Raw genomic sequence first — 26,536 nt, 5'->3', positions numbered from 1 at the left:
GTCATTCATTGAATAATGCTTTCTATGGGGAGGTTTAATGCGCACGCATGCGGCCACCCCTGCCAGCGCCGAGGGACATCAGCGCTGGATTCAGGTAAGTGGCTGAAGGGGTTTTAACCCCTTCAGCGTCGTGTGAGAGGCACTCCAGGAGCCTATAGTGCCAGAAAAAAAAACTATAGGATTCCTTTAACCCCTTAAGGACACATGACATGTGTGACATGTCATGATTCCCTTTTATTCCAGAAGTTTGGTCCTTAAGGGGTTAATAATTGTAAACTAAAGGTGCTTGATTCTAGGGCAGAAAGGTTGTCTCAATAGTAGTCCTGCAGCTTTATGAAACCAAAAACGCTGGTAACACTAAATTAAGAAAATGTTATTTGATTAAAATCCAAGAATAACACGTGTTGCCGTCATTAAGCACGTCATCTCAAGCTCAGTAGGCCACATAGGCTATTACATCACCGACTAAAGGGTACAGACAGCCATGTGCTACTGATCCTGAGTTGTGGCAGATGTGTCACTAAACTGCTGTGGTTCAAATGGTCACTGCAGTGCTTGTATATTTCTTTAACCCCTTTAGTGCGAGTGATGACTGTGTTGTTCTCACAATTCTACCTATTTAATGTATAATTAACGATGCCCCTGGCAATGTGTGACATCAGCATGGAGTGTGTTGTGACAGGTATGTCCACCTCCACACCACCTACAATGGCAAAAGAGCTTTGTTTAAAAGGGTATAGATTGCCCTTCAAATGAGTGATAATTTTTTCCCTTATGTTGCAGGTGGTTGCCCAAAAATCAGTGACCACCTGCAACTGCAAAATTGAATTCCTGCCTTATTGGGTATGGCTCTAGCATTATGTTTATACTAAGGGGACATTATTATTATTATATTTATATAGTGCCAACAAATTCTGCAGCGCTTTACAATGGGTGGACTAAAAACATGTAATTGTAACCAGACGAGTTGGACACACAGGAACAGAGGGGTTGAGGGTCCTGCTCAATGAGCTTACATGCTGGGGGGAGTGGGGTAAAGTGCTTCAAAAGGTTAGGGAAGTAGATTGGTAGAATAGTATTCAATGAAGACTTAGTGTGGGGTTTCTTGGAGCCATTAACAGTTTAATTGATATGCTTTTGTGTTGAGTTGAGTTTTTTATGCATTTTTTGAAGGAATGGAGACTGGGTGAGCGTCCCCTTCATTTGAAAGTGTAGAATCCGTTATGTAAAATGAGGGATCTTATGTCTCTTTAGGATGCAGGTATTCACCATTATAAACAGTCCACCGTGCCCCTATGTTTGCCAATTCTATTGTCATGATAACTAAAGCTTATACATATGGATGTATTCTTTTTGGAACATTTATGTCGTCTTGTAGCATAACAGGAGTAATATATTGGTGTTTAATATGAAATTTAGCCAGGAAAACATTCGTAATATACTCTGTGCTGCTCACCATGAATTCATTATCCACTTTCTTAAACCACGACCACTCAGGATGAGGGTATCCCACACATTTGCAGTACATCAGTGCCTCCTGGCCTTCATTCTTGTTTTCACTTTTTTTGTGACCAGTGATTTCTGGGGCAGCTGAAAGACAATACAAGGTCAAAGAATGGTAATTTTGTTTTTTTTTGGAAGGGAAGGCGTTTAAAACATCTACTGCTCTCCTGTTGCCTAACAACTGTTCTGACAGATGGGTCTGAGAGCTAAATACAAATTAACCCTTGACCTATCTGCTTGTCCTTGCTCCTGGCTAGTTTACAGCTGTATAGTCCTCTCCTTTTATTGCTTTTGAAATTCTGATCATGCAATATCAACCTCTCCATCCTGCAGTTTGTGTATATAGGCCTTAATTTGTTATGCTTGGATAAGTTATTCAAATGATTTAATAGTTTTGGATAAACTTTTAAAATGAAAATTTTTAAAATATTAAAATATATTGTATGTAAAAAACAAAAAAACAAACAAATATTTTTAATAAAATATTAAATACTTTTAAACGTTTATCCAAAAAGATTTAATTCTTCTATTAAGCTTATCCAAAAATATTAAATTGAGGGTACATCATGTTATTACAGACCCCTCTTATGCAAAAGGGGATTATGGGATACATACAACAGCCATATAAGGATCTGCACAGCAGCTTGTGTGTTCATGCATTTAGGTACACAAAGAGATCTGTGGAGATTGTTCAGCATTGCCTGCATTCACACATAATGACCCACTGGCTAGCTAACTCACAAACATAAAAAAAAAAACATAAAGCACTGGTATGACTAAAATGTAGATCCCAATAGTAGAAGAGTGGTAAGTGTTATACAGGGACTCCCAGATAGGAGGTCCTTGATTGGCCCAACTATTTGATGAATGGTATCTAGGTTATGATTTATGTGAGCATACCTGGTAATCACATTGGGATTGGTTTGGTTGGGAGGGTTTTTTTTTTTTCTCCCTCATCTAATGCATGATATGCTGCACATGCAGAGTTTAACCCTTCTGGTTCACCTCCAGCATCATTATCTGGGTGGCATTAGCCAGCCTGGAACTCTAATGTAAATTCTGTGCAACTTTCATTGAACAGAATGATAGTCATTGACTGACAGTGGTCAGTGGTCACTCTCAGCCAAAGAATGGCGACAGCCGCAGCTTTGCAGAAGACAAAAACGCACAGTGGTGACCCAAGTAAGGAGGCAAACCATTGCTTAACTGTTTGCCCATTACTGGGGAACCAGGCCAGGGTACTGCTGGCATCATAACCACTACAGCAGACTGAAGTGGTTATGATGACTGAAGTAACCTTTTAAGTTAGACATCTCATAGAACAGGATGGAAGCTGCTCTCGGGGGTTCGTTTGTCTCTCTTCCTCAAAGAAGCTTTTGAGGGAAAGGGTTGATACAATGTGTGACATGCATGTGTGTCGTGCAAAGGATCAGGATGACTATTTTGCAATAAATGCATCTTTCTGCATCTTCTGGGTTCTTGTATCTCTGTCCCCTCCCCCCTCTCTGTTTACACTTATGATATCTAAACTAATGTTTCATTGCACATTAGGACACCACAGAGATTCATTACAAACTCCTATTGCATCCTGCAAAACCCTTTGTTGTAAAGATACTTGGTGTAGCCGTTTGTTGACATTATGCTCACTTGCCACCATTTTTAAGCGATTTAGAAGAAAAATTGCATGACATACAATTATTTTCCTTGCAAACACCTGTAAGCATAGGGTTTGTTTTCATTTATCTGTTTTTGTCACACTTACTGCATATTACTGTGATAAAATAATCTCAACATCTTTATACTCACCCCTAAACAGTTATTTATAAACACAATTGTTGTGTTATCCTATGCCAGGCATAGGCAACATGCGGCACTCTAGATGTTTTGGACTACACCTCCCATGATGCTTTGCCAGCATTATGGGTGTAAGAGCCTATTGGTGGAAGTAGTCCACAACATCTGGAGTGCCAAAGGTTGCCTATTGCTGTGACCTATGCATATGTTCTAGTTATGCATCACATGTTCCAAAAAAATATTATGCGGTTTTCTTTTTGGCAATGGAAAGAGTTAAGGAGTTTCAGACAAGGATCACAGAAAATGTTTCACCAACTGGCTGCTTTAAATGAATGTCTGTTTACCTTTCACTTCAACTGTAGCATTGGCAGGAGGAGCATTGGCAAAGGTAAAAACACAAAGATACTCCCCAGAATCGTCAGCTTTTGGCTTTGGAAGCCTATAAACAGAACACAGAAAAACAGATGAGACTCGTCATCAAAACCAAGATGATCCCAGAGAGAAAGGCAGATAAAGGTTAATACATAGACTGTTTGCTGCATACATGTGTATGGTAAACTATTAATTTGAATTGTATTACTATTTTATCCTTGCTTTATAACAGTGATACAAATCTCATATGTACTTAGCTAGCACATGATGTCTTCTAAAATAAACAAATACTTGAAATCGCGTTTGCAACTTATGGCCACAATTAAGCAACCAACAGCCATTGCAAACAGAGTCAATGTCCCTTCTTGGGTCTTACAGGGCCAATTCCATGTGTAGTAATGAGCATTTGGGTGTTTGGTTCTTTAATCTAGTCTAAAAGATGCAGTGTTTAATGTTGCTAAATTCCTTTTGGTCGAAATGGGAATATTTGAGGGTAAGATTTATTTCTTTTAAATGATACATGTTAAAAATTAAACGTTAGACTTTGTATTGTCTACATAATGGGGAAAAATAACTCTTAGACAATACATGTAAGAGTCGAACTAAAGTCCCATTACAGTCTTAATTACTGATCAATACAAATCCCAGCCAACTAATAGTTTGAGGAAAACCCAAGTTTGCCTTCTTTTTACAAATCGTCACCAGCTTTTATACCTCAGCTCCATGTAGTTATCATTTACGACAAGCTTGCGGCTGTTAGCAACTTCCACTCCATTCTTCGTCCAGTGAGTGCTTTCGGGTGTTCCCAGGGTGGAAGTAGTAAGGTTGCACTGCAACAAAATAGCACCGCTGTCTTTCTTTATGGTAACTTCCTCACTGGCATTGATTCTTGGCTCTGAAAGAATAGAGTAGTCCTAATGTGAAAACCCACAGAATTGTCTGTCCATAAAATGCCAAACACTAGTGCTGTATGAGCATCTGACATACTCGTCATTTATTACAAACGGCAGAGCACACTTGAAGTTCATTTTTCAACTGCACTTCAGACAGAACACTAAAGGACAATGGCTAAGAAATCACAAATGGAAATTTGCAGCAGAATGCGACAGAGATGATCCAATGTTTCAACAAACAACAAACCCTCTGCAGCAGTAAAAATACAGTGTTTTACAATGGAACAAACATATTATGGTTTACAGAAAGAGATGGGGGGGGGGGGGGGGGGAAATCAAACTCCATTGCCTCCCATGCGCATTAGGTCTCCCCCGCCGGATGACGTCGGTGGGGGAGGAGCGTGAGCGGACCCGAAACCACTGCCGAGGGACATCGGCGGGGGTCTCAGGTAAGTAACTGAAGGGGTTTTCACCCCTTCAGCAACATGGGATCAACATGGGATGGGTGGTGGGAGGGAGAGGGGACCTGCAGTGCCATAAAAACGATTTGTTTTCCTGACACTGGAGTGTCTCTTTAAAGTAACAAAGGCATTAATTTACTCTGACACACTACACCACCTTCTTTAAGTTTTCTTCATTTAATAATAGAATATCCTTTTAATATATACTTAAGATTTAAAAAAAAAAGGTTAAAAAATTGGATTTGGATTTATTGTATATAAATTCATCTTTTTTTTCAGGGAAGTTACGGGCTACAAAATAAATATCTTCTGAATGTAGAGTTTGATCATTTTAAAATCATAATGTAATCGTAAGAAAACATGCACACTATGTAAAGTTTAAAATTGCTGAGTTAATACGTTTTCTTCTGGGCATGACTTTTGTTAATAGTTCTAAGATAGTGTTATTGGTATGCATGCACAAACCTTGTTGAATTTTGTTTTAATTTACACTTTACTTATCACAAAATGGCAGTAATTTGGCTTGTTGACATGTACCCCTGTTGTGTTCGTTTGATAGTGACTCATTAAATGCATACTTTGTAGATTGTGGGATAATATATACAGTTACACAACCACACAGGGTACATATCTATTCAATTTCTAGTGGTTAAGATGCCAGGAATACCCTGGCTCGGTTTTCCAGTTTTCATTCAGTAATGGTTTGCCGCTTTACCTCGATCCCCACCAGGTTCCAATGCTGCCTGATGGTCCAAAGACACGCTTCCGGCTTGTGCAAAGTTGCAGAAGCACGGGCGGTCTAAATTCATTAGCAAAGTGCATCAGCTCACCACTCTCAGCCAATTATTGACATTCTGTGCAGCAAAAGATGCCCAGAATTGACATGTCAGCTAGTAACTCTAATTACTGGCTGATGACACCCCAACGACACTGCCAGAATAATACCTCTGGCAGCTAATGGGTTAATGTCTGTATGCGCAGCACATTGCACATACAGACTTCATGACCACTTCAAATCACTGAAGTGGCCATGGTGCTTGGAGTAATATTTTTTTAAAGGGAAAAACATGGTTTCCTTATCATTTGTTTTTCTTCTACATTTGACAAGCAATAGTGTTTTCCAAATTCAAGGAATCTTCTGTCTACAGATTTAAAGGCTAATGATTTGTGAGTTTGCTAAATGGTAAACTATATGGTGCAGTAAAAACTGAAATTGTGGGGGTGGGGCCTGGCTGCCGAAGGAGAAAGCCATACGGTGGAGGAGCTCCTCTAACTTTCTGGGAAATTAAGCCTTAAAAACAAGCTCTTCCATTTTTGTTTTGGCAGCCTACAGTCCTTTTCAACTGCTAAACAGTCAGACATAGTTTGGACTGACCTTTAATCCCCTAGTTGGGAATAAAGGTCAGTCAGACGTGTAATCCCCTAGCAACGGTCTTCTCTGAGGCCTGCTGGATGGCTTGGGGTAGTGGGCACTTAGGGTCAATTGATCCCTGCACAGATTCCACACCCAGAAGGACCATAAGCAACAGCAGGAATGCTGAGATGTATTTAGACACCGCACTGGACCTGGGACAACTCGGAACACCTAGGAAGCAGAGTGCTTCTGCGTGCAACCAGACCTGGAAGCCGGTTGGCACTTTCCTTCAACTTCTGAAAGCCATGGGTCCAGTGATAATGAGACAACATATCTCAACTCTCAAACTCCCGAATACCCAGCCAAATGGGAGTCAGACTTTCAGGACACTGCCTCTGCACACATTTCATATTAGGTGTTGTTTGGTTGGTTTGTTTTTATTTTAACCTGGTATTATCTTTATTTTTAATAATTCTTTGCCATCTCAACCCGATGATTTATTAAATCGGTGAGAAAGCGTGATCTTAAGTCAGTGTCATGCTTTATTAGCCAATATATATAGTTCTGTATATTACACTCATACTAATACTAGTTCTGCTACCAGTTACTCGACCAAAGTGGTAATGCTTACAAATGACATGTCTCTAGCAACCAGAATTATATCCTTCCTAACTATGCTGGTATTTTTTGTCTGTATTTTCCTATCCTGTCAATAAAACAACGATTAACACAAATAAAAAACAAAAAAAAAACCACAAAACAAACAAACTGAATTTGTGAAATGTATATAAAGAAATAGAAAACATGCTCTAATTCACCTTCATTCCCAACACAGTTCATCTGGCCTAAAGTTTGTTAATTTGTCTTTCATTAGCCCTAAACTGGAACACCTCCATACCAAAAGATAGACTGATACTTAAAATCGGCCACATATGTTAATGGATAATACATATTCTATAAGACAATACTAAAATATAATTGTACCCCTATTTATCAATCCCCATTAAAAAAATTTCGATATTGTTATTCCAATTATGAATATTTTCAGTTTAGGAGATTCTCATCAAAAGTGAAATTACTGTATTTTTACTAGTACACATAAAGTCATTTCTCAGGACTTACCTCATAGCTTCAGAATACTGGACATTTTAATGTAAAAATAGATGGAAACGTTAAATTGAGTTGTATCCCAAAACAAACCATTCTAACAAAAAAAAATATTCTGATACAGCTGGGTGTTTTGTTTTATTAGTGTGAAGTGGGTGTGAGGGTTGTTTTTTGGTTTGTTTTTAAAACATATGTTAATATGAATGCTCACATAAGAAAAAAAATAGTTTGAGTTTTAAAAATTAAATACAATTTCATAGTCTCAGCTCATTATGACTGAGATGGAAAACTAGTAATTTACTAAAAAGAAGGGTTTGTGTTTTACCATTCAAAAAAAAAAAAAGCTTCTCAAAATAAAACTGACGAAAAAACCTGCAACTAATGCAGACATCCACTGGAAATGGCAAAAATGTACATTTTGGAAACGTTTTTAAAATGCATATTCTACACTTTGCAAGTGTTTTTCCTTCTAGGGCCAAAACTCCCAGAAGCCATTCAGAATACATTTACAGTTTCAACATGTTTCTTCCTAACATTTTCCTGCATCTCCCCCTTTTTTCCCCCTCTAATACATGGAATTCTAGTGGCAGGAAACTGCTAAACAAGCAACCAGATTCCAGAACTTTAATATACTTAATTAAACTTCTATCATATTGCAATTTCACATAAAACAATTCATAGTAAGACATAATGACACTACGGACATACTAAAGTAGATCTGTCACCTTTGAGATTTACATCCAGAAACAGCTTATAGATATATGTATTTACCGTATATTCTTTTAAACAGCAACACATGTTGCCCTGTGGAGTACAAATTGCAGCAAAATCCGCTCACCTGTCACAAGCTCATTTCCCTTCATATTTCTCACTACCTAGAAATAGACCTATCCATCTGCTCCAATAATGGGAAAGGGTATTTAAACAAATCAAGTCAAGAACATATCAAAGGTGATTTTTGGAAAGGTGACAGATCCCTTTAAATATCTCTGTATATGGGCATCAAACAGTATGGTCATTACCAAACATTTTCATAGTGGCACAAAGCTGTAAAAAATGGAACAAGTAAAACATATTACTAATACTATTAAAGTGACATCCAAAAGTGTTCTGCTGTACTCATGGCAGGAATGGAAAACCCTTGAAGACAGCACATGTTACTGTAGTGAAGCGCATATGGAGACATAGAAAATTAGGAGAAACAAAGAAAATAGTTAAACAATATTAAAGTCATATACTGTAATATACAAAGGGGAAAAGTAAACTAATTGGGAGCAAAAGGAGAGGAGGGGTAACTCTATGGCATACTGAACGAGGAAGAGACAGAATAATTTCAGGACATTTTAAGACTGAGACAAGATGTCCAGAAGTTATGATGTCCAGCGAACATGAGGTTTCATACTCGATCTATTTTATACTTTGGTTTATGTTTGTTTTTTTTGGCCCCGAAATCCCAACATAATGACAGGAGCACGCTAGATGTGAAAAAATTAACCACAATAAGTAGTAATACGAGTACTGAAAAGATATGAAAAATTAAATGTCGCACACGAAGCTGAAAGAGACAGACAACACATAACTGACAACACGGAAAGCTAGAGACACAAGGAAAACATAGAATGAGGTTAGCATCTTAGAAAAGGGCTTCTCAAACCAGTACTCAAAGGCCACACTATCGTCTGTACACCACTTGTACAGAGGTGGCTCATCCCAAAATGTTAAGCTCACTAGTGGCCGTTGAGGACTGATCTTATGGAAAAACATTGATCACACAGATACTGGTTTCCTTTACTATATCTCAGAACAATGAGTCCACTGATTGGCTGGGGACACACCACAAGGTATGCTTATTGTAACTGATAATGGAATATTGACACATTGACGATGTTAGTACCATATTTAGATGGCACTGCAACAAACATCTGACTGAATATAAGAGCCAACATTTTTCTTTTGCCCATGTCATAGATTGATGAAATTGCAGATTGTGTACATCATCTTCGTTTCAGGTGCTTCTCCTTGTTTCTTTCTCCAATCGCTAAACGCTTTAAAGTAAAACTTTCGCAGCCAATGTAACAGCATAGAGAGGCCTAAAATGTGGTTTCCAAAGAATACCGTGGAATGCTGGAAACCATAAAATCACCTAACTATTCAAATAGATGTTTCTTTCTTCTTATTCCTGACCTTCCCTTTAAGATAGTCCAATCAACTTCCTGTACATCCGACCTGATGTAAGAGTTAAAAGGATGTAACTATTCTTGAACTACCTGTAGCTTTGGATTTCAATTCCCTTATGAATATATATTAAATCTAAATCGGGACTGGCAGTGCAGAATCCTAATGCATTTAAATTAGAAGCCCAGTACGCCGTATTGTAAAACTTTACAGGTTTGTTGTAGCATTCGCATTGCGTTAATGTCAACATGAAACTCATTGACACCTGCAGCCTTCTTCCAATTTACATCTCCAGATGAAATCTTCGAGAGCAACAAACCTTCACTGAATAAACCAGTGCAGCTCATCTTCTTCGGGGTGATTCCATCCCACCCATCAAACTATAGACCGTTCCTTAGAATTTACAACTTAACAAATGGAATGTTTGCATTCTCTATTGCCAAACACTAGCATTGTTTCATATCTTCGGGTCCTTCATTATCCTCAGCTGGCATAATCTTTGTTCATTTACAACAACTTGGAAAACAGACAAAGAAAAAGATGTCCAAAGCAAGTCAGTGTGTTTGGCGTTTCTATGTGTAGGTTGGTAGCTCTCCAAATACAAAGAGATGACAGACTAAATCTGCCTTACAAGGGAATACTGAACCATCTTGGTATGTGTACACACACTACTAAGCTAGCAGGCTGTCTTATGCATTCAGTGCTCTCAGGCATCCACCAGCATCTCTGCTTTAACCGTGCATTGAGTGCTGGCAGGTGTCTGACACACATTACTGCAAGATCCTTGCTGCCTAAGCACAGAGCAACCTGCTTAATATTCCATCCACTTGCTCTTGCAGCACTCTCAATACAGTGCTTCCACCTTTCTGCAGAGCGTGATGGTGGGGGGGGGGGGGGGGGGGAAGGGGGGGGAGTACAATATGTCGCATTACAAAAAGGGGGTGGGAGAGATGTGGGATTTCAGTCAGTACACAGGCCAGGGAATCTGTGCTGTGAAACCAAGCAGAAAACTATATATACCACCATATATTTTACTTGTTATAGGAAAACAAGCCTTAACTACCATATAAATGCAGACTGGCCAACACCACATTAGAGTCAAGAAAAGAACAACCTGCAATATCACCCCAAAAAATAGTGCATTGCTTTTCCAATTAAAAATAAATTTTAAAAAATCACTTATCTGACATTACACTGCAAACCTTCCTCACACTTCAGGAAGTAGATCATTTTGAGAAGTATGCTCTAGGTCCCTTTAGATTTGACCTAATACAATGCTAAAATTATAATTGCCATAGGAAAAAAAAGGCACAGGCACCTTGTTGAAACAGGTCGAGGCTTAAACCAGTGAAGCAAGCTGCTTAGAGAGGTTTACCTATTTTTTTTCCTCCATTTGTTTTACAAATCACAATGACTTATATGAGGTTTAAAACTGTCCTTAAAACAAACAAAGCAAAACTAGTACTATTTAAATTATCATAGCTTGTTCTTGTCTGATATTTACGGAAGAGTACTTCAGAGACCTACAAATGCACAGGACAATCATAACTTGACAACAAACAAGCTCAAAGTAACACAGGAATAGCAAAACCATTCTTAAAAACAGTGACAAAACAAATACGCCTGACTACTGTAACAAATCTGCTCACAAAAAAAAAAAAAAAAAAACACGAGACATGGGTAATTAATGCTGTTACGGCAGTGTGAGAAAATCAGGACGGTATCGCAGAATGAAACAAAAAAATGAGTAATTTCCAAAGGTGGATCAGTAAAATAAATAAAGACATAATACGTAAATCTGGAACCCAAAAAACAAACAAACAATAAAAAGAATGCACACACAAACAAGGGGAGCTTGTGTGTCAGTGCGACAAGATCCCCTTCTCCTGTAATTCCTAGGCTAACAATGAAGCATTGGGAGGAAGCTTCTAAGGACTACGCATGGTGGAAGAGCCGAAGGGTCAAAAATGACGAGACAACATGATGGTTTACCAAGGATCTCAGGTGGTGGGTTAGTGAGGGAAGTGGGGCACACACAGGTTCACTAGAGCTCATCAAGTTACTACGATACGGGAGGAGGGTGAACTCACTCTGCAGGACGTTTATGGTGGCCTGGGCTCGGATCCAAGTTATGGATGGATTTTGCCTCAAGTCGTTCCGCCGGGGGTCGTTGCTTGCCCGGCACTCGTAGGTCCCAGAATCTTCCAGGGTCAGACGAGTTATTCGCAAGACACTCACCCCATTTGTGCCATATGCAGTGTTAATGGTGACCCGGCGTTTTCTTGCAGTATCCCATAGCTGTTTGAAAGACTCTGCCCGATTCACTTCAGCGTACCACCATTGGATCTCTGGTGTAGGGATCCCGGCCACATCACAGTACAGCTCAAAGGCATCCCCTGTAAGTTTAGTCTCTGACATAGGCGACTTGACAAACCCAGCTATAAATAGTGAGGGCAGGTGTGAGTCAGCAAAAGGCCAGCGAGGAGAAAAGAACAAAGGTGCAGGAAGAAAAAGAACAGCTAATAAGAATGCAAATAACAGAAAGCGAATAGAAGAAAGACAGTTTTGCCCATATTCCACATTAGTGTGAATATTTAACAATATAATTGTTAAATGTCATATGTAAATGTCAGAAAGCTTTCATGCAACACACACATACACCCATTTCATACTGTTCATGGACAGTCTAATTTAAAATCCCCACGTAATAAATCAAAAGTTCAAGGTTTTTGTAAATCTTCACAATTAAGAACAGCAAAGACTCTTTATGTTCACAGAGATAAATATATATATATATATACACAGTATATTATAGATTATAAGAGATTTTATATGTACACATTGTATGTAATATAACATATACAATGTTTTCATTTCTGTAATGAATGAAGCCCTTGCTAATGGCTCAATTTAAAGAGAAAAAAAAAAAAAGAACGGATTTTCAGACTACATTACTTACAAACAATGCTCAGAACTGAGAAATTGACTAGCGCATCTTTGTAGATATGAAGATTCATCAGAGATTATGTCACCTAATATAAAACATGTTACTTATTTTATACTTTTGGGAAGGCCAGGGTGTCCCCTACTCATCATCAAAATCATCCTGCGACGAAGTATAAGTGAGTGTTGCTTAACCCACAATAAATTTCAAATTAAAACGAATTAATACAAAAAACTGTTTTTAGGGGCAGTTGTATTTAATATAAATATACAGAAAAACTTGGAAATCACATATACAACATGATCAACAAGACCATAATAATTATAAACTGCAAAACCAGAGCTATTCAAAATCCACAAACAATAAAAAAAAACCAGTTTTACATTCATAAAACCATATAACTGAGGATAATTCCGTGTCCTCCCTTTCTAACCGTATCTCCTTGACTCCTCAAATCCCACAGTAGCAAGTAACTCAGACTGCACTGCCAACAAACTGCTATCTACATTATGCTGCCTCTCTAAGCACAACCCACTTCTCATACATTCTCCTTTAGCTAGTATTCTTTCACTCTGCATTGCAGTATCTCCTGCAGCTGCCTACAACCCTCCCATGGCTTGGACGCGCATGCACACAATCTTCCTGACGTCTTGATTGCTGTGCTATAATCTGCTAATGAGCGGGTGGCAGATTGAGAGTGATCCCACAGGACACTTATTAAATAAAGCACATACCACCCCACCAAACACACACAAAAACATCAATTATACTGAAAAGACAAAACTCAGCTGCACACCACTGAAAATTTAACTGCCTCAAGTAAAGGCAAATGTGTTATGGCAAGAGGAGAAATTCACACTGGGTGTGTCCTCACTCGCATCTGCCAACACAAATCCATAGTCTGTTTAACTATTTCACGATCAGAAAAACTCGGAATGATTCTGGCAGTTAAAGTTACTCTTAGGAATTATTAACAGCAAAAAAAAATTAAAAAATAGGAGAAATGATTTTGTAAATGTTCATAAATGATAAAGTGCTTTTAAAAATCTAAAAATTGTTTCCTTCTAATAATAATATTAATAATTACTTCTTATTAAAAGTGTATACTTTATTAATACAATTCTGAGAGCAGCTGTTAATGTGATTAGCTTGCCAAAAAAAAATTGTTGCCATAGCAACTGTCTTCATTATGGATCTATTTTTTTTTTTAAATTGTTTACCTTTTCATTGTCAGTTACACAAGAAACGGGAAACCTTTCTTTTGGCATTCCATTTTAAATCTACCTACAAGGTTAATTTCAAATGAGCTGGAAACAAATCGCAATGAGATGTGCAACACGAGTAAAATGAAAAAAAAAAATATCAAAACATTTTAAAAAGTAGTGAATACTGTATTGAGATTTTAAACGTGTATCTGTAAATCTCTTTAGGCCCCAAAGTTATCCCCAAGGAAAGGGTCTTGACGACTATTTCTAGGTTAAAAATCCTACTTCATATATATCCTACATTTATACATACAGAATACATCTTAGTTCGCTGACCCCTCTCTCTTGGTATATTTGTACTTTGGCATAATCATGATCCACAAATTCATTGCCTTCCACATACAATGTGGAAAAAAAGGTGCAGGGACCTCAAGACACAAACTGGACCAAAAACAAAAAAGATCAACAAGCTTTCTGGAATTACTCGATATGCAAACACTGTACTGCAAGTAATTTAGTCTCACAAACTTTGGCAGATCTGATGTCCAGTAAGGAGACAACTGGTGGTCATGTCTGATGCATCATGAACAATGTGATTGCACACAAAGAGGGCTTAAATGACCAGAAAGACTGCTGGCATACCGATTGTCTTAAAAATGTGTGTGTGTGTGTGTGTGTGTGTATATATTTATTTATTTTTTTACAACAAACTTATTTTGCATGGTCTCCCTTAGAATGTAAATATGAAACATGGTATTCCAACACAGAAAGAGTTAATCCTTCCTCTAGAGATCTCAGAGAGTAAACCGATTAATCTCTGTATGTATGTTTACCTCTGTCAGCCTAGTGTTAAATCCCTGCATGACAGGTATGGCTGACTGGGTATGACTTGGTCTCCGTAGCAATTAATCTGTGCTTTACAAGACTCATTGGCACGACCGGGTAATGTTTGATAGTCAGGTTTCTGACATGTCTCTGCTGTACAGGTTTTGAATAGAAGAAAAAGACAGCCCAGTGCTTCTGATGTGGAATTATTAAAAATCTTTATTGTACTTGTATTGAATTATTGTACTAACTCCATTTTAACTTTATACTGTGACTTCGTCCTCCATTTTGTCCTCCTAACCTGACTTCTTCAATCCTCCATTTTGTCCTCATGACTTAACTTGTTCATTTTAAAACTACATTACGTGACTGAACTTCTCAACCCAATTAATACAGTAGACAAAGACCGTGTTTCCTTCAAGGACAAGTACCAGGAGGTGCTGGCTACTCCTTAAGATTTGCTGGCTACTCCTTAAGAGCTTGTAAGATAGTACAGTTTGAAGGCCACAGAACACAGTAGTAATGAAATGTTCTATTCATAAGAGACCTTGCACCTGGACATAAAGCCTGATATCATTGACCGTGTAAAATGACGCTTAGGACCCCCTTGTCCCCCACCCGTGTCCAGAATAATCCCACCTCTGATGGGTGGGCACGGGACAAACCTCTTAATTTTACTAACCAATAGGTAAGACACTAACTCCGTCACTTAACAATTAATCCAATTGATGATGTTTATTTGCTGATATTCTAATAATCAATGATGACGCAAAATGCCTCTTAAAAGGGCCTGCGCGCCCGCTTTTACTTCACTTGCCAATAAACTTTCTCGAAGTTATTTTAACCTGAACCTCGTGTGTCAGACTTAATTACTTCAGCGTATATACGCAATTTAATTTTATTGATTTGGACAGGAACAGATAGACTTTGAACATTTTGGTTTACTTTCAAAAAGTACCATAACAACTTGGCGCCCAACGTGGGGCACCGGGCTATGTCTGGCCGGTGAGCCGTCCTAAGGAAGACAAGGGTGGACGGAGGAATCCAGGGGGAAGGAAGGGAGATTGATCACCTCCAGATACACGGTAGAGACTTCTGCAGAGCCACCGGTACGTTCCAGCCCCTTTGATTGACCCGTCCACGTGTCTGTGACTGCTTCCCGGGAGGACATCAAAGACAGGTAATATCTTGCCCGGTGCCTCGTTACTCACTTGTTTACCTGCATTTTAGTCTATCTGTTGCCTGGGTGTGTTTGAATTGTTTGCCTGTTTCCCCATTTTGAGATAAAGGGGGGGTGGACCTGCAGGGAATTTGCCTGGGTCTTCGGTTTGTCTGCTTATCTGTTTGTATTTTGCCCCTTTTGGGATAAAAGGGGGGGGTGGACCTGTGGATGTGTTCCTGGGGGTCTTCTGTTGCCTGTTTTACAGTCTAGCTAGCGTTTTGGTAACCCACAGCTCCGGCTGAGGGGAGTCCGGTTTTGGTAACCCACAGCTCCGGCTGAGGGGAGTCCGGTTTTGGTAACCCACAGCTCCGGCTGAGGGGAGTCCGGTTTTGGTAACCCACAGCTCCGGCTGAGGGGAGTCCGGTTTTGGTAACCCACAGCTCCGGCTGAGGGGAGTCCGGTTTTGGTAACCCACAGCTCCGGCTGAGGGGAGTCCGGTTTTTCTTTGGTAACCACAACCCTGAGCGCTGGGGCTTGTGAAATTCCAGTTTTCTGTTTTATTTGTGAGGGGGGCTCTGTTTCCTGGGGGGATTCAAGTAGGCATTGCTTGTTTTCCGTGGCCGCTGGTAGTGAGACTTACGAAAGTCGTTCTCCGAGCGGAGACACTACGGGGTTGAGGGAGGTGACTTTGGAATAAGCACACGAGTAAAGGAAAGGGATTATTGTTAATTTCAATTGAATTGTGATGCATGCACTGTATTTCAATTGTATTGTTGTCTTGTTTGTCTAATTAGGAGTCTCATGAACTCCTGTGTCTGTCTCTAAGGATTTTCCTTGTCTTTCATCTTTCCTATACTTCCTATATTATTATACTGTCCACTCCCATTCCTCTTAAAAGAGAAGTGATTGGTCACACACTTCTCACCTCGCTCCAATCCGTGTCTACCACCCCGGGTAGGCGGATTCAGTGACTAGTCTACGTTTTGGGAAGACGCACCTGAGAAAATCCCACGATTCTCGGGTGGCAGTCGAGCATTGTAGACGTTCTTGTCCAGTTTTCCTTCTCTCTCTCCCTATATCTAGGACGCTGGTATAGGGGTAAAGGGATTATGGGACAGGATTTAGGCAAGCCCAGTAAGGGCTGGTTAGCATGTGATTTAGTCGAAGACAGAGAGGGTGAGGAAATGGTTAAAGGTGTTGAAAAGATTGCGAAAGTATGTAGAATTACTGTACCGACATGTGGAAGATTGCAACCAGAAAGTTGGCGTAGGTTACTGACAGAAAAGAAAGGCAAACTTACAGATAATGGTTTATTAAAGACTGCTGAAGCATGGTATAGAGTAGCGAAGGCTATTCAACTAGAAGGTTGGGTTGAGGAAGAGATAAATCACAAAGGTGTGAAATTGTTTGTGTATCATAATAATTGTGTTGCTGGAGTTTACCCTCAGCCAGCGCCCCAAAGTGGCGCCCAGGGGACGTCTATCCCCAAGGTTCAGTCAGCAGTAGGTGATAGCCAGCTGACTATGTTCCCCACTCCCAATCCTCCTAACACCCATCCCGTCACCTCCCCTGTCTGCCCAGTCCTGAATTCTGATGGATCTTTCTTTTCCCCCTCCCCGTCTCTAACATTCCCATCATCCTCATCCATCCCTACGTTACCTGCTGTACCCCCCCCTAACATTTCATCTGCCATTCCTTCCCTACACTCTCTCTCCGTTGATGATCCCCTCCCCTCTTCCTCCGCCCAACTAACCACCTCCTCCACCCTTGCCCCGGCTCCTCCCTCTACACCCACCCCTACCAATCCCTCTCCGTTCCCTCCCATCTCCACCCCAGCTCAATACCCCACCTCCTTCCCCTCCCCAGCCTGGCCCTACCCCTTCCCATATCCCATGACCCTGCCCTATCCCGGATATCCACTACCCACTCCCCAAGCCACTCCCCAGGTTCCGGTCATGCCCAGTCCGGCACAGTCTGCCCCAGACGTGCCCTCTTCCAACATGGCCGCCGCTTCTTCCCTTAACCCTAATGTAGTACCTTCTCCGGCCACCAATATGGCGGCCCCCAGTTCGGCCCTGATGCCGGTAATCCCCGGTGACTACTTATCCCCAGGTTATGACTCGCTAGCCACCCCTGCATCTGGGGCTCGTTCCCAACCACCGATCCTTTCACCTCATTCGGGCCCTGCACCACGAAAAAGAGCCAATATCATAGAATTCGATGATGACGAGATGGACAGGGTGTCCCATGTCTCATCAGAGCTTGCCGCGGGAGCCCCAACTCATCGTTCTATCGATGACCCCTTTGGCCACAAGGGTCGGGGAGAACAGGCCCCTCCTAAATATGTTGCTTTCAATCCCACTCAAGCTAGTGCTCTAATGAAATCACTCCCTGACCCAGAAAAACAGCCTATGCCCTTCTACCGAGGGGTTGTTCAAATTCAAAAGACTTATTCCGCCGCATGGCGTGATCTACTGAGTATTTGTGCTATTAAAGCAGGGGATGCATATTGGCCGAGCATGGCCCGACACCTCAGTACTAATCTACTCAACAGTGATGTTGATTACCCCTCTGGAGTAACTTTTTGCACCCAACTAAGAGAATGGGCTAAGGACAAACTTGCGGATCAGGCTGCTGGCCTTACTGATGTTATTCAAGAAAAAGGAGAATCAGTGGAAAGGTTTCATGCAAGGCTGTACCAAATGTTTACAGATTTGGGGTTTGATCTCACTGACAAGATTCATTCACAAATGTTGTCCGGTGCGTTCGTCCAAGGTGTTAAAGACCCAATACGCAAGGGAATCATTGCTGCACGCCCCGAATATAAGGTTGTTCCCCTAGATACTTTACTCCTAGTTGCTAGGGGCCTAGAGTCTGCCCAGACCCTTAGAAGGCCAAATTCTGCTCCCCTCATGGTGGCACGCACTACCCCTATTCCCAAGGGTACCAGACCAGAGGAAGGTGTTTGTTTTAATTGTAAGGTCAAAGGGCATTTTAAAAGTGACTGCCCGGAACCCAAAAGAGAGCCAAGAAAGCCACACAGGCCTGCCCCGGCCCCTAAGACTGAGAAGGAGGTTCCAATAATTGAGGAACCAGATGACTAGGAAATTGGCAAGCCTGTGTCATTAACCCCTGTTATGGCAGTGTCTACAGGGGATAAGGGGGGGCCACTTGCTACAGTAACTTTGCCCATCGAAGGCCACCCTACCACATTTCTTGTTGACACAGGTGCAGCCCGTAGTGTTCTACGAGAACGAGACTTGCCAGACCCATCTTTCCTGTCCAACATTGATGTCTCTTGTGTTGGAGTGGATGGCCAGCCGAGACATAGCCCTCTAACAACCCCGCTACGAGTTGGCTCTAGCCTGCTCGCTCGCTTTGTAGTATCCTCCACATGCCCCATTAACCTGTTAGGTGCTGATGTCCTCTCACGCCTGCAAGCATCCATCACTTTTACCCCGGATGGGCAGGTAGAAATGTTTACACCCCTGTCTGTATCAGACACTTCAGCCCTATGCTCTTTGCCTCTGATGCTGCATTTAGAAAAGCCCCGTGAGGAAACAGCAGAATTAAGGTCCAATTTCCCAGAGGAATTAAAAACACAGGTGCCCGCAAAGTTATGGTCCTCAGGCCCAGAGGACATAGGTCACCTAAATGTTCCCCCTGTGGTGGTAAAGCTTATTCCAGGAGCTAAGTTACCAAGAAAACCACAATATCCATTAAAACCAGCACAGTCAGCTGCAATTTCTGTCCACATTAAGGCACTCTTGGAGAAGGGTGCCCTTGTCAAATGTAAATCTGAATGCAACACCCCGTTATTTCCTGTGAAGAAGAAAACTCCGAAGGGTGAGCCAGAGAAGTACAGGATGGTTCAGGATCTCCGTGCTGTTAATGAAGCTACAGTCCTGGACACCCCTCTTGTACCAAATCCTCATACTCTGCTTTCTGGAGTCCCACCATCTGCAAAATTCTTCACAGTTATTGACCTAGCAAATGCTTTTTTCAGTGTCCCACTGGACCCATCCTGCCAATATCTGTTTGCTTTCACTCATGAGATGCAACAGTATACCTGGACTGTCATGCCCCAAGGGGCACAAAATTCACCAAGTCAATTTGCAAAGGCCATGGCCACCATCCTTGACCCATGGCAAGCCGAGCACCCAGAAGTTGTTCTGCTTCAGTATGTGGATGATTTGCTGCTCTGTGGAGATGACATACCCACTACCGAAGAGTGCTCAATTAGTCTGCTTTGTTATTTGGCAGAACAAGGATGCAAAGCTTCGCTCATCAAGCTACAGTTCTGCCAACCTTCAGTAATTTTCCTTGGACACTGCCTATCTCAAGGTACCAGACATCTTACTCGGGACCGGGTAAGAGCTGTGCTGGATATTCCGCCTCCAAGGACTTCTAAGTCTCTTCATGCCTTCCTAGGCCTCATTTCCTATTGCAGAGCATGGATCCCAGAAGCCTCTCTGCTCATGCAACCTCTCTATGACGCACTTAAGTCTGACCCTTTCTGTTTAACTAAAGAAGCTATGGACAATTTTACTGCTCTCAAACGAGCCATTGCTTCTGCTCCTGCCTTGGGCCTCCCTGACTACTCCAAAACTTTCAAATTGTTTGTCTCTGAAAGACAAGGCCACGCAACAGGAGTGCTCACCCAAACTAATGACTTAAGAGGCCGCCAGAGGCCTATTGGATATTTCTCATGTCAACTGGACATTGTGGCCAGAGGGACTCCTTCCTGTCTCAGGGCTGTTTTTGCTGCGAGAGAACTCATAGAGAAGACCTCAGACCTGGTCCTTGGCCACCCTCTGGTTGTTTTGGCCCCTCATGACATCTCTGCCATCATCAACCAAGTCCAGCTCAAGCACGTGTCTCCAGCCAGACACCTGCGCTTACAGTGTCATCTTCTTTTGCCTGACAACATTTCCATCCAAAGATGTCAGGTGCTTAATCCGTCCACTCTTCTTCCACTCCCTGAGGGGGGTATCTATTATGGATTTATCACGGATGAAACCTACATTCACCTGCTCTGTGGATGTATTAAGAAAGTCATGCATCCACATTTGACATTTTATGAAGGTGAAAAACCTCTCTGTGAAGGCCCAGATCACGCCTTCTGCACCACGTGGTATAAACCAAACATTACCCCTGAACCTTGCTATGAAGATGAGCTTTACCACCGGACCGATGTAAAGCTTACTGCACAAGACTTCTATTGTGACTCTGACGGCAATAGTATGGTCTTGATCCAGCTACCTCAACAACTTAACTACCTTTACCGCCATTGGGATACTGCTATCCCACATATTCCTGTTACCAAGTTGAAGACAAGGTCATGGAATGATCTTGGGCCCATGGCAAAACTATGGGCCACCATGACTGAAGAACAGCTACAGGAAAATGGCATTGTCAAATACCCAACAACTGACCTTCTAGAAGCATGGCCACGCCATTTCCTGGAAAAGGAATTCCAAGATCTGGTCATAAAGAATGATTATGACCCAGAAACACCTCATGACTGTTTTGAACAGATGAAAATGGAAACAGTGCACTTACCAACTGTGCATGAGAACCCATTACCAGATCCGGATTTTACCCTGTTTGTGGACGGATCGAGATATGCCGATGAAGGAGGAACATATCATACAGGATATGCCGTAACCACAACAGATGAAGTTATTAAATCATCATCCTTACCACCAGCAATGTCTGCACAAGAAGCTGAATTACAGGCTCTGACTTCAGCCTGCAAAATTTCCGAAGGAAAACGTGCCAACATCTATACAGATTCAAGATATGCTCTAGGCGTGGCACATGACTTCGGCCTAATTTGGAAGACTAGAGGATTTCTTACCACCGCCGGTACACCAGTCAAACACAGCACTGCAATCAAGGAGCTAATGGATGCCCTCCTACTCCCCAAAGAAGTGGCCGTTTTGAAAGTAAAGGCCCATGGGAAATTGGATACAGATGAAGCAAAGGGCAACCATTTGGCTGATCAGGCTGCTAAGTTAGCGGCCAGGGATTTGCAGGAAGTGGATGAAGAAGTGTCCGGACAAGAAGAAGAAGTCCCTATTTTTGCCCTGCAAACTCTTCCTACTGATTTGCGAATTTTACAAGAACAGCAAGCTGCAGTCACTCCTGAAGAAGTCCAGAAATGGAAAAAGAAAGGAGCTGTCCAAAAGGACGGAATATATTACAACAACTTCAAATTTTGTCTTCCCAGAAATTTGTATCCAGCAGTTGTCCAATGGGCACATGGGCCTGCACACCTGTCAAAAGAATTGATGGCCGCCCTCATACAGAAGTATTATGAAGCACCTGGAATCACAACATTGATCAATAGCTTCTGCAAGGCCTGTGTCATTTGTGCAAAATGCAATCCAGGAAGACCAGTTAAAGTACCTGCGAAACACCTGGCAAAGCCCATGTACCCCTTCCAGCGGATTCAAATTGACCACATCCAAATGCCCAAGAGTGGGCCCCATGAATATGCACTAGTAATAGTGGACATGTTCTCAGGCTGGCCAGAAGCCTACCCAGTGGCCAATATCACTGCAAAAACAACCGCAAAGCGCCTACTTACAGATATTGTATGTAGATTCGGACTCCCAGAAGTTATTGAGAGTGATCAAGGCCCAGCCTTTACAGCAACTGTGACTAAAGAAATTTGGACTGCTCTAGGGGTGACTCTAGCCTTCCACACCCCTTACCACCCACAAAGTAGTGGTAAAGTGGAGCGCATGAATGGCACCCTAAAAACTAGAATGTTAAAAATGTCACAAGAAACAAAGATGCCCTGGCCAGAAAGCCTACCGATAGCTCTATTTAGTGTTAGGCACACACCTAGAGGGAAGCATTCACTGTCCCCATATGAGGTTCTATTTGGGACAGCACCCAGACTAGGTTGTTATTATCCGCAGCAGTTGCAACTCCAATCAGATGTTTTAGTAGACTATGTAACTGAACTTGCAAATGTCCTAAACAAAATACATGCCCAAGTTTTCTCTTCAATTCCAGATCCCGAATTGGATACAGGTTCCCATAACCTACTTCCCGGAGATTGGGTCCTGGTCAAGAAGTTTGTGCGGAAAAATACCCTGGAACCAAGATTTGACGGTCCATTCCAAGTTCTCCTGATTACCGCAACCTCCGTCAAATTGGCCGGTAGGCCAAATTGGATCCACGCTTCCCACTGCAAGAAATCTCCTGCCCCAGAGGAAGCGAATATCGCACAAACATGTATCTCTGGTACATCTTCTCCTTAATTAGCCTTATGAAGGCCCAGCAAGTAGCCATTACCAAAGACATTAGTGGGTACACCTTCTGGTATAATTCATCATGCACCCAGGTGGCTACTTATACCTTTGACTACTGTGATATTGTAGAATGCCCATTTCCCACACCACAAATCCAGAGCATCTATAGAGATATCCCTCATTCGAAAGACCCATATGTTTGTGTAGTTGACAAACAATGGGGGCACAATTGTGATCACTGGGGGGCGGCGGGATGGAATGCCGGGCCTGCCTGGGGTTACAAACCAAAAAGTGCCGTAGCTAAAGTAGATGATCATGGTAGATCGCTTCTCCAGAGAATGACTTTGAGAAAGCCTGGGGGGAGCACACCAATGAAATTAATCCTTAACATTGAGCGCCCAAGCCCAACAGATGCAGACCAGTATGTGATGGGAATGTACTGGAAAAAGGGTTCCTACCAGAAATTAGGGCATTTCTACCTCAAAGATATGTGCAACTCTTCTGAGTGGCAAGGGGCCACCCATATGGTCCCTAACCCATTAAAACCCCATATCCAGACCTTTCAGGACATGATGGCCATTGCTAACCCCACTTTTGAAGATACCATGGCCGCTGAAACAGGTTTTAATGATGTAAATTTATGGTTAGAATGGATGAAATATAATGCTAATAAGCATAATAGAACCGCATGTTATGTGTGTGGAGGTGCCCGGCCTCACCTGGGTACTGTACCTTTAATCCTACCCGTAGATATAGAAGAATGTGTTTTAAGCCTTTTTGCCTATCACTATAATTTTAACAGGTCCATATGTATTGCATGGACAAAGGAGTATCCTCTTCTAGCCAAAGACGTCAAACCCCCTGATGGTATTACCGTATATAAAGGTAATTACACTTGCTATGCCATGTACGATGGTATTGGTAAATTTGTAGGTAACTTTTCCAAAGGCTATTGTGCTACATACAGAACTGTCCCTGTACGTTTGCTGCAACATCACACTAGGTCACTAGGAGACATTTATTGGTTGTGTGGGGATTTACAGCTAAGATCCAGAATGGACACAGAATGGTGGGGAGAGTGTACTTTGACTAAGGCCATTATGCCTATACATATTATTTCTGACACACACCTCAACACCCATGAGTTCAGCCACACTAAGGTTAAACGTGACGCCCCAGTGAAAGGAAGTTTTGATCCTCATGTATATATTGATGCCATTGGAGTGCCCAGGGGGGTGCCCAATGAGTTTAAAGCTAGAGATGAGGTTGCTGCAGGATTTGAATCAATTTTTACCATAGTTACCGCAAACAAGAATCTAAATTGGATAAATTACATTTATTATAATCAACAGCGTTTTGTCAATTACACCAGAGACGCCCTCCAGGGGTTGGCCGAACAGTTGCAGGCCACATCCCAAATGACTTTCCAGAATAGAATGGCCCTAGATATGATCTTAGCCGAAAAAGGAGGGGTTTGTAAGATTTTGCCCGACACTATGACATGTTGTACCTACATCCCAGAAAACACAGGCCCTAATGGTAAAGTCACACTAGCTATAGAAAAATTAAATGACCTGTCTGAAGAGTTAAAAAGGAATTCTGGGATAAAAGATCCCTGGGAAAGATGGTTTGGTTGGATGACAGGATGGCAAAAGGCTTTAATGCAGATTGGTATGGCTATACTAATTTTTCTTTTTATTTTTGCTCTTCTCTTTTGTTGTGTCCTCCCATGTCTGAGAAAATCCCTCATGAAGACTGTTGACCAAGCAGCACCCACTTTGACCCATCTCGAAGTTGATGACCAAGAATTCCAAGACATCAACTCACCCTGTCTGCCGCTGCAAACATTCCCTTTTGTTGATAAAGTGCAGGAATTCTAGGAAGGGACTAGCTCAGGGACAGCATCTGTCAGTGAATGGTAAAGGCCCCATGTGGAGAAGTGGTGGGTTAGCTGCCATGGGATACCCTTGGGTGTGAAGCGTTCGAGAGCCATACTGACGGATGGTTAGCCTATTAGGGTCAGATCTAGGGACAGCCTTGCACTTTGCATTAACATCTAGCTAGCGGCCACGGGGTTTCTGTGCCTTTGGGTTAACACGTCTTCTGATACTAACATAATAAAGTTTTATCTCTTAGAATCTAACATTTCATAGGGGGGACTGATGTGGAATTATTAAAAATCTTTATTGTACTTGTATTGAATTATTGTACTAACTCCATTTTAACTTTATACTGTGACTTCGTCCTCCATTTTGTCCTCCTAACCTGACTTCTTCAATCCTCCATTTTGTCCTCATGACTTAACTTGTTCATTTTAAAACTACATTACGTGACTGAACTTCTCAACCCAATTAATACAGTAGACAAAGACCGTGTTTCCTTCAAGGACAAGTACCAGGAGGTGCTGGCTACTCCTTAAGATTTGCTGGCTACTCCTTAAGAGCTTGTAAGATAGTACAGTTTGAAGGCCACAGAACACAGTAGTAATGAAATGTTCTATTCATAAGAGACCTTGCACCTGGACATAAAGCCTGATATCATTGACCGTGTAAAATGACGCTTAGGACCCCCTTGTCCCCCACCCGTGTCCAGAATAATCCCACCTCTGATGGGTGGGCACGGGACAAACCTCTTAATTTTACTAACCAATAGGTAAGACACTAACTCCGTCACTTAACAATTAATCCAATTGATGATGTTTATTTGCTGATATTCTAATAATCAATGATGACGCAAAATGCCTCTTAAAAGGGCCTGCGCGCCCGCTTTTACTTCACTTGCCAATAAACTTTCTCGAAGTTATTTTAACCTGAACCTCGTGTGTCAGACTTAATTACTTCAGCGTATATACGCAATTTAATTTTATTGATTTGGACAGGAACAGATAGACTTTGAACATTTTGGTTTACTTTCAAAAAGTACCATAACACTTCTAAACAGCTTCAGAAAGGTTGGGCTGAGGGGAATCGTTCAACAAGGAACATGTGCAGATTAAAACAGGTTAGGGATAGGATACTAAAATTAAAAAAAGAATCCGCTAAAATAAAGTGGTTCCCAAACCAGTCCTCACAGCCCAGTAACTGTCCAGGTTTTGTCAATATCTCCATTAGAATAAAAAAGGGAAATACATATATCGTGGATTGTTGGTGGGCCATGAGGACTAATTTGGAAACCATCAATCTAAAAGATGGACAATAGCTGAATGGTAGTACAAATTCACTTAATATAACTGAATTAGGACATTGACAGGCTCTTGCGAATGGAGCTTTATAACTCTGCCATCACCTAACGTGTGTTTGTTTTTGCTAAGAATCTCTCAAACTGGTTCTCGGGATGATACAAATTCTGAAATGGAGCATGAGGGAATGTGCTACCTTTAACATTAATAGTAAGGCAATATGATTACCATACCAAATTCCTGACCACTTCCATGGACGAGAGGGTTTCTACCACAGGGAATGTGCTTTAGAGTATCA

The 26,536-nt window shown here is 41.6% G+C and overlaps 1 protein-coding gene across 3 annotated transcripts in view; it reads right to left on the bottom strand.

Moving 5' to 3' along the window:
* NPTN (neuroplastin) overlaps nucleotides 1-26,536 on the bottom strand; it is a 61,017-nt gene that overhangs the window by 17,602 nt on the left and 16,879 nt on the right. For all 3 annotated transcript variants that reach the window (XM_063449358.1, XM_063449356.1, XM_063449357.1), the window contains exons 2-5: nucleotides 11,750-12,097; nucleotides 4,384-4,564; nucleotides 3,642-3,736; nucleotides 1,457-1,590 (exon numbers count right to left, since the gene is read on the bottom strand). In XM_063449358.1, the coding sequence (XP_063305428.1) occupies nucleotides 1,457-1,590; nucleotides 3,642-3,736; nucleotides 4,384-4,564; nucleotides 11,750-12,097 (758 nt within the window). The remainder of the gene's footprint in view (nucleotides 1-1,456; nucleotides 1,591-3,641; nucleotides 3,737-4,383; nucleotides 4,565-11,749; nucleotides 12,098-26,536) is intronic.

This window comes from Pelobates fuscus, chromosome 3 (genome assembly GCF_036172605.1).
Source record: "Pelobates fuscus isolate aPelFus1 chromosome 3, aPelFus1.pri, whole genome shotgun sequence".
Taxonomy (NCBI): domain Eukaryota; kingdom Metazoa; phylum Chordata; class Amphibia; order Anura; family Pelobatidae; genus Pelobates; species Pelobates fuscus.
This window is presented reverse-complemented; position numbering and strand designations above follow the sequence as displayed.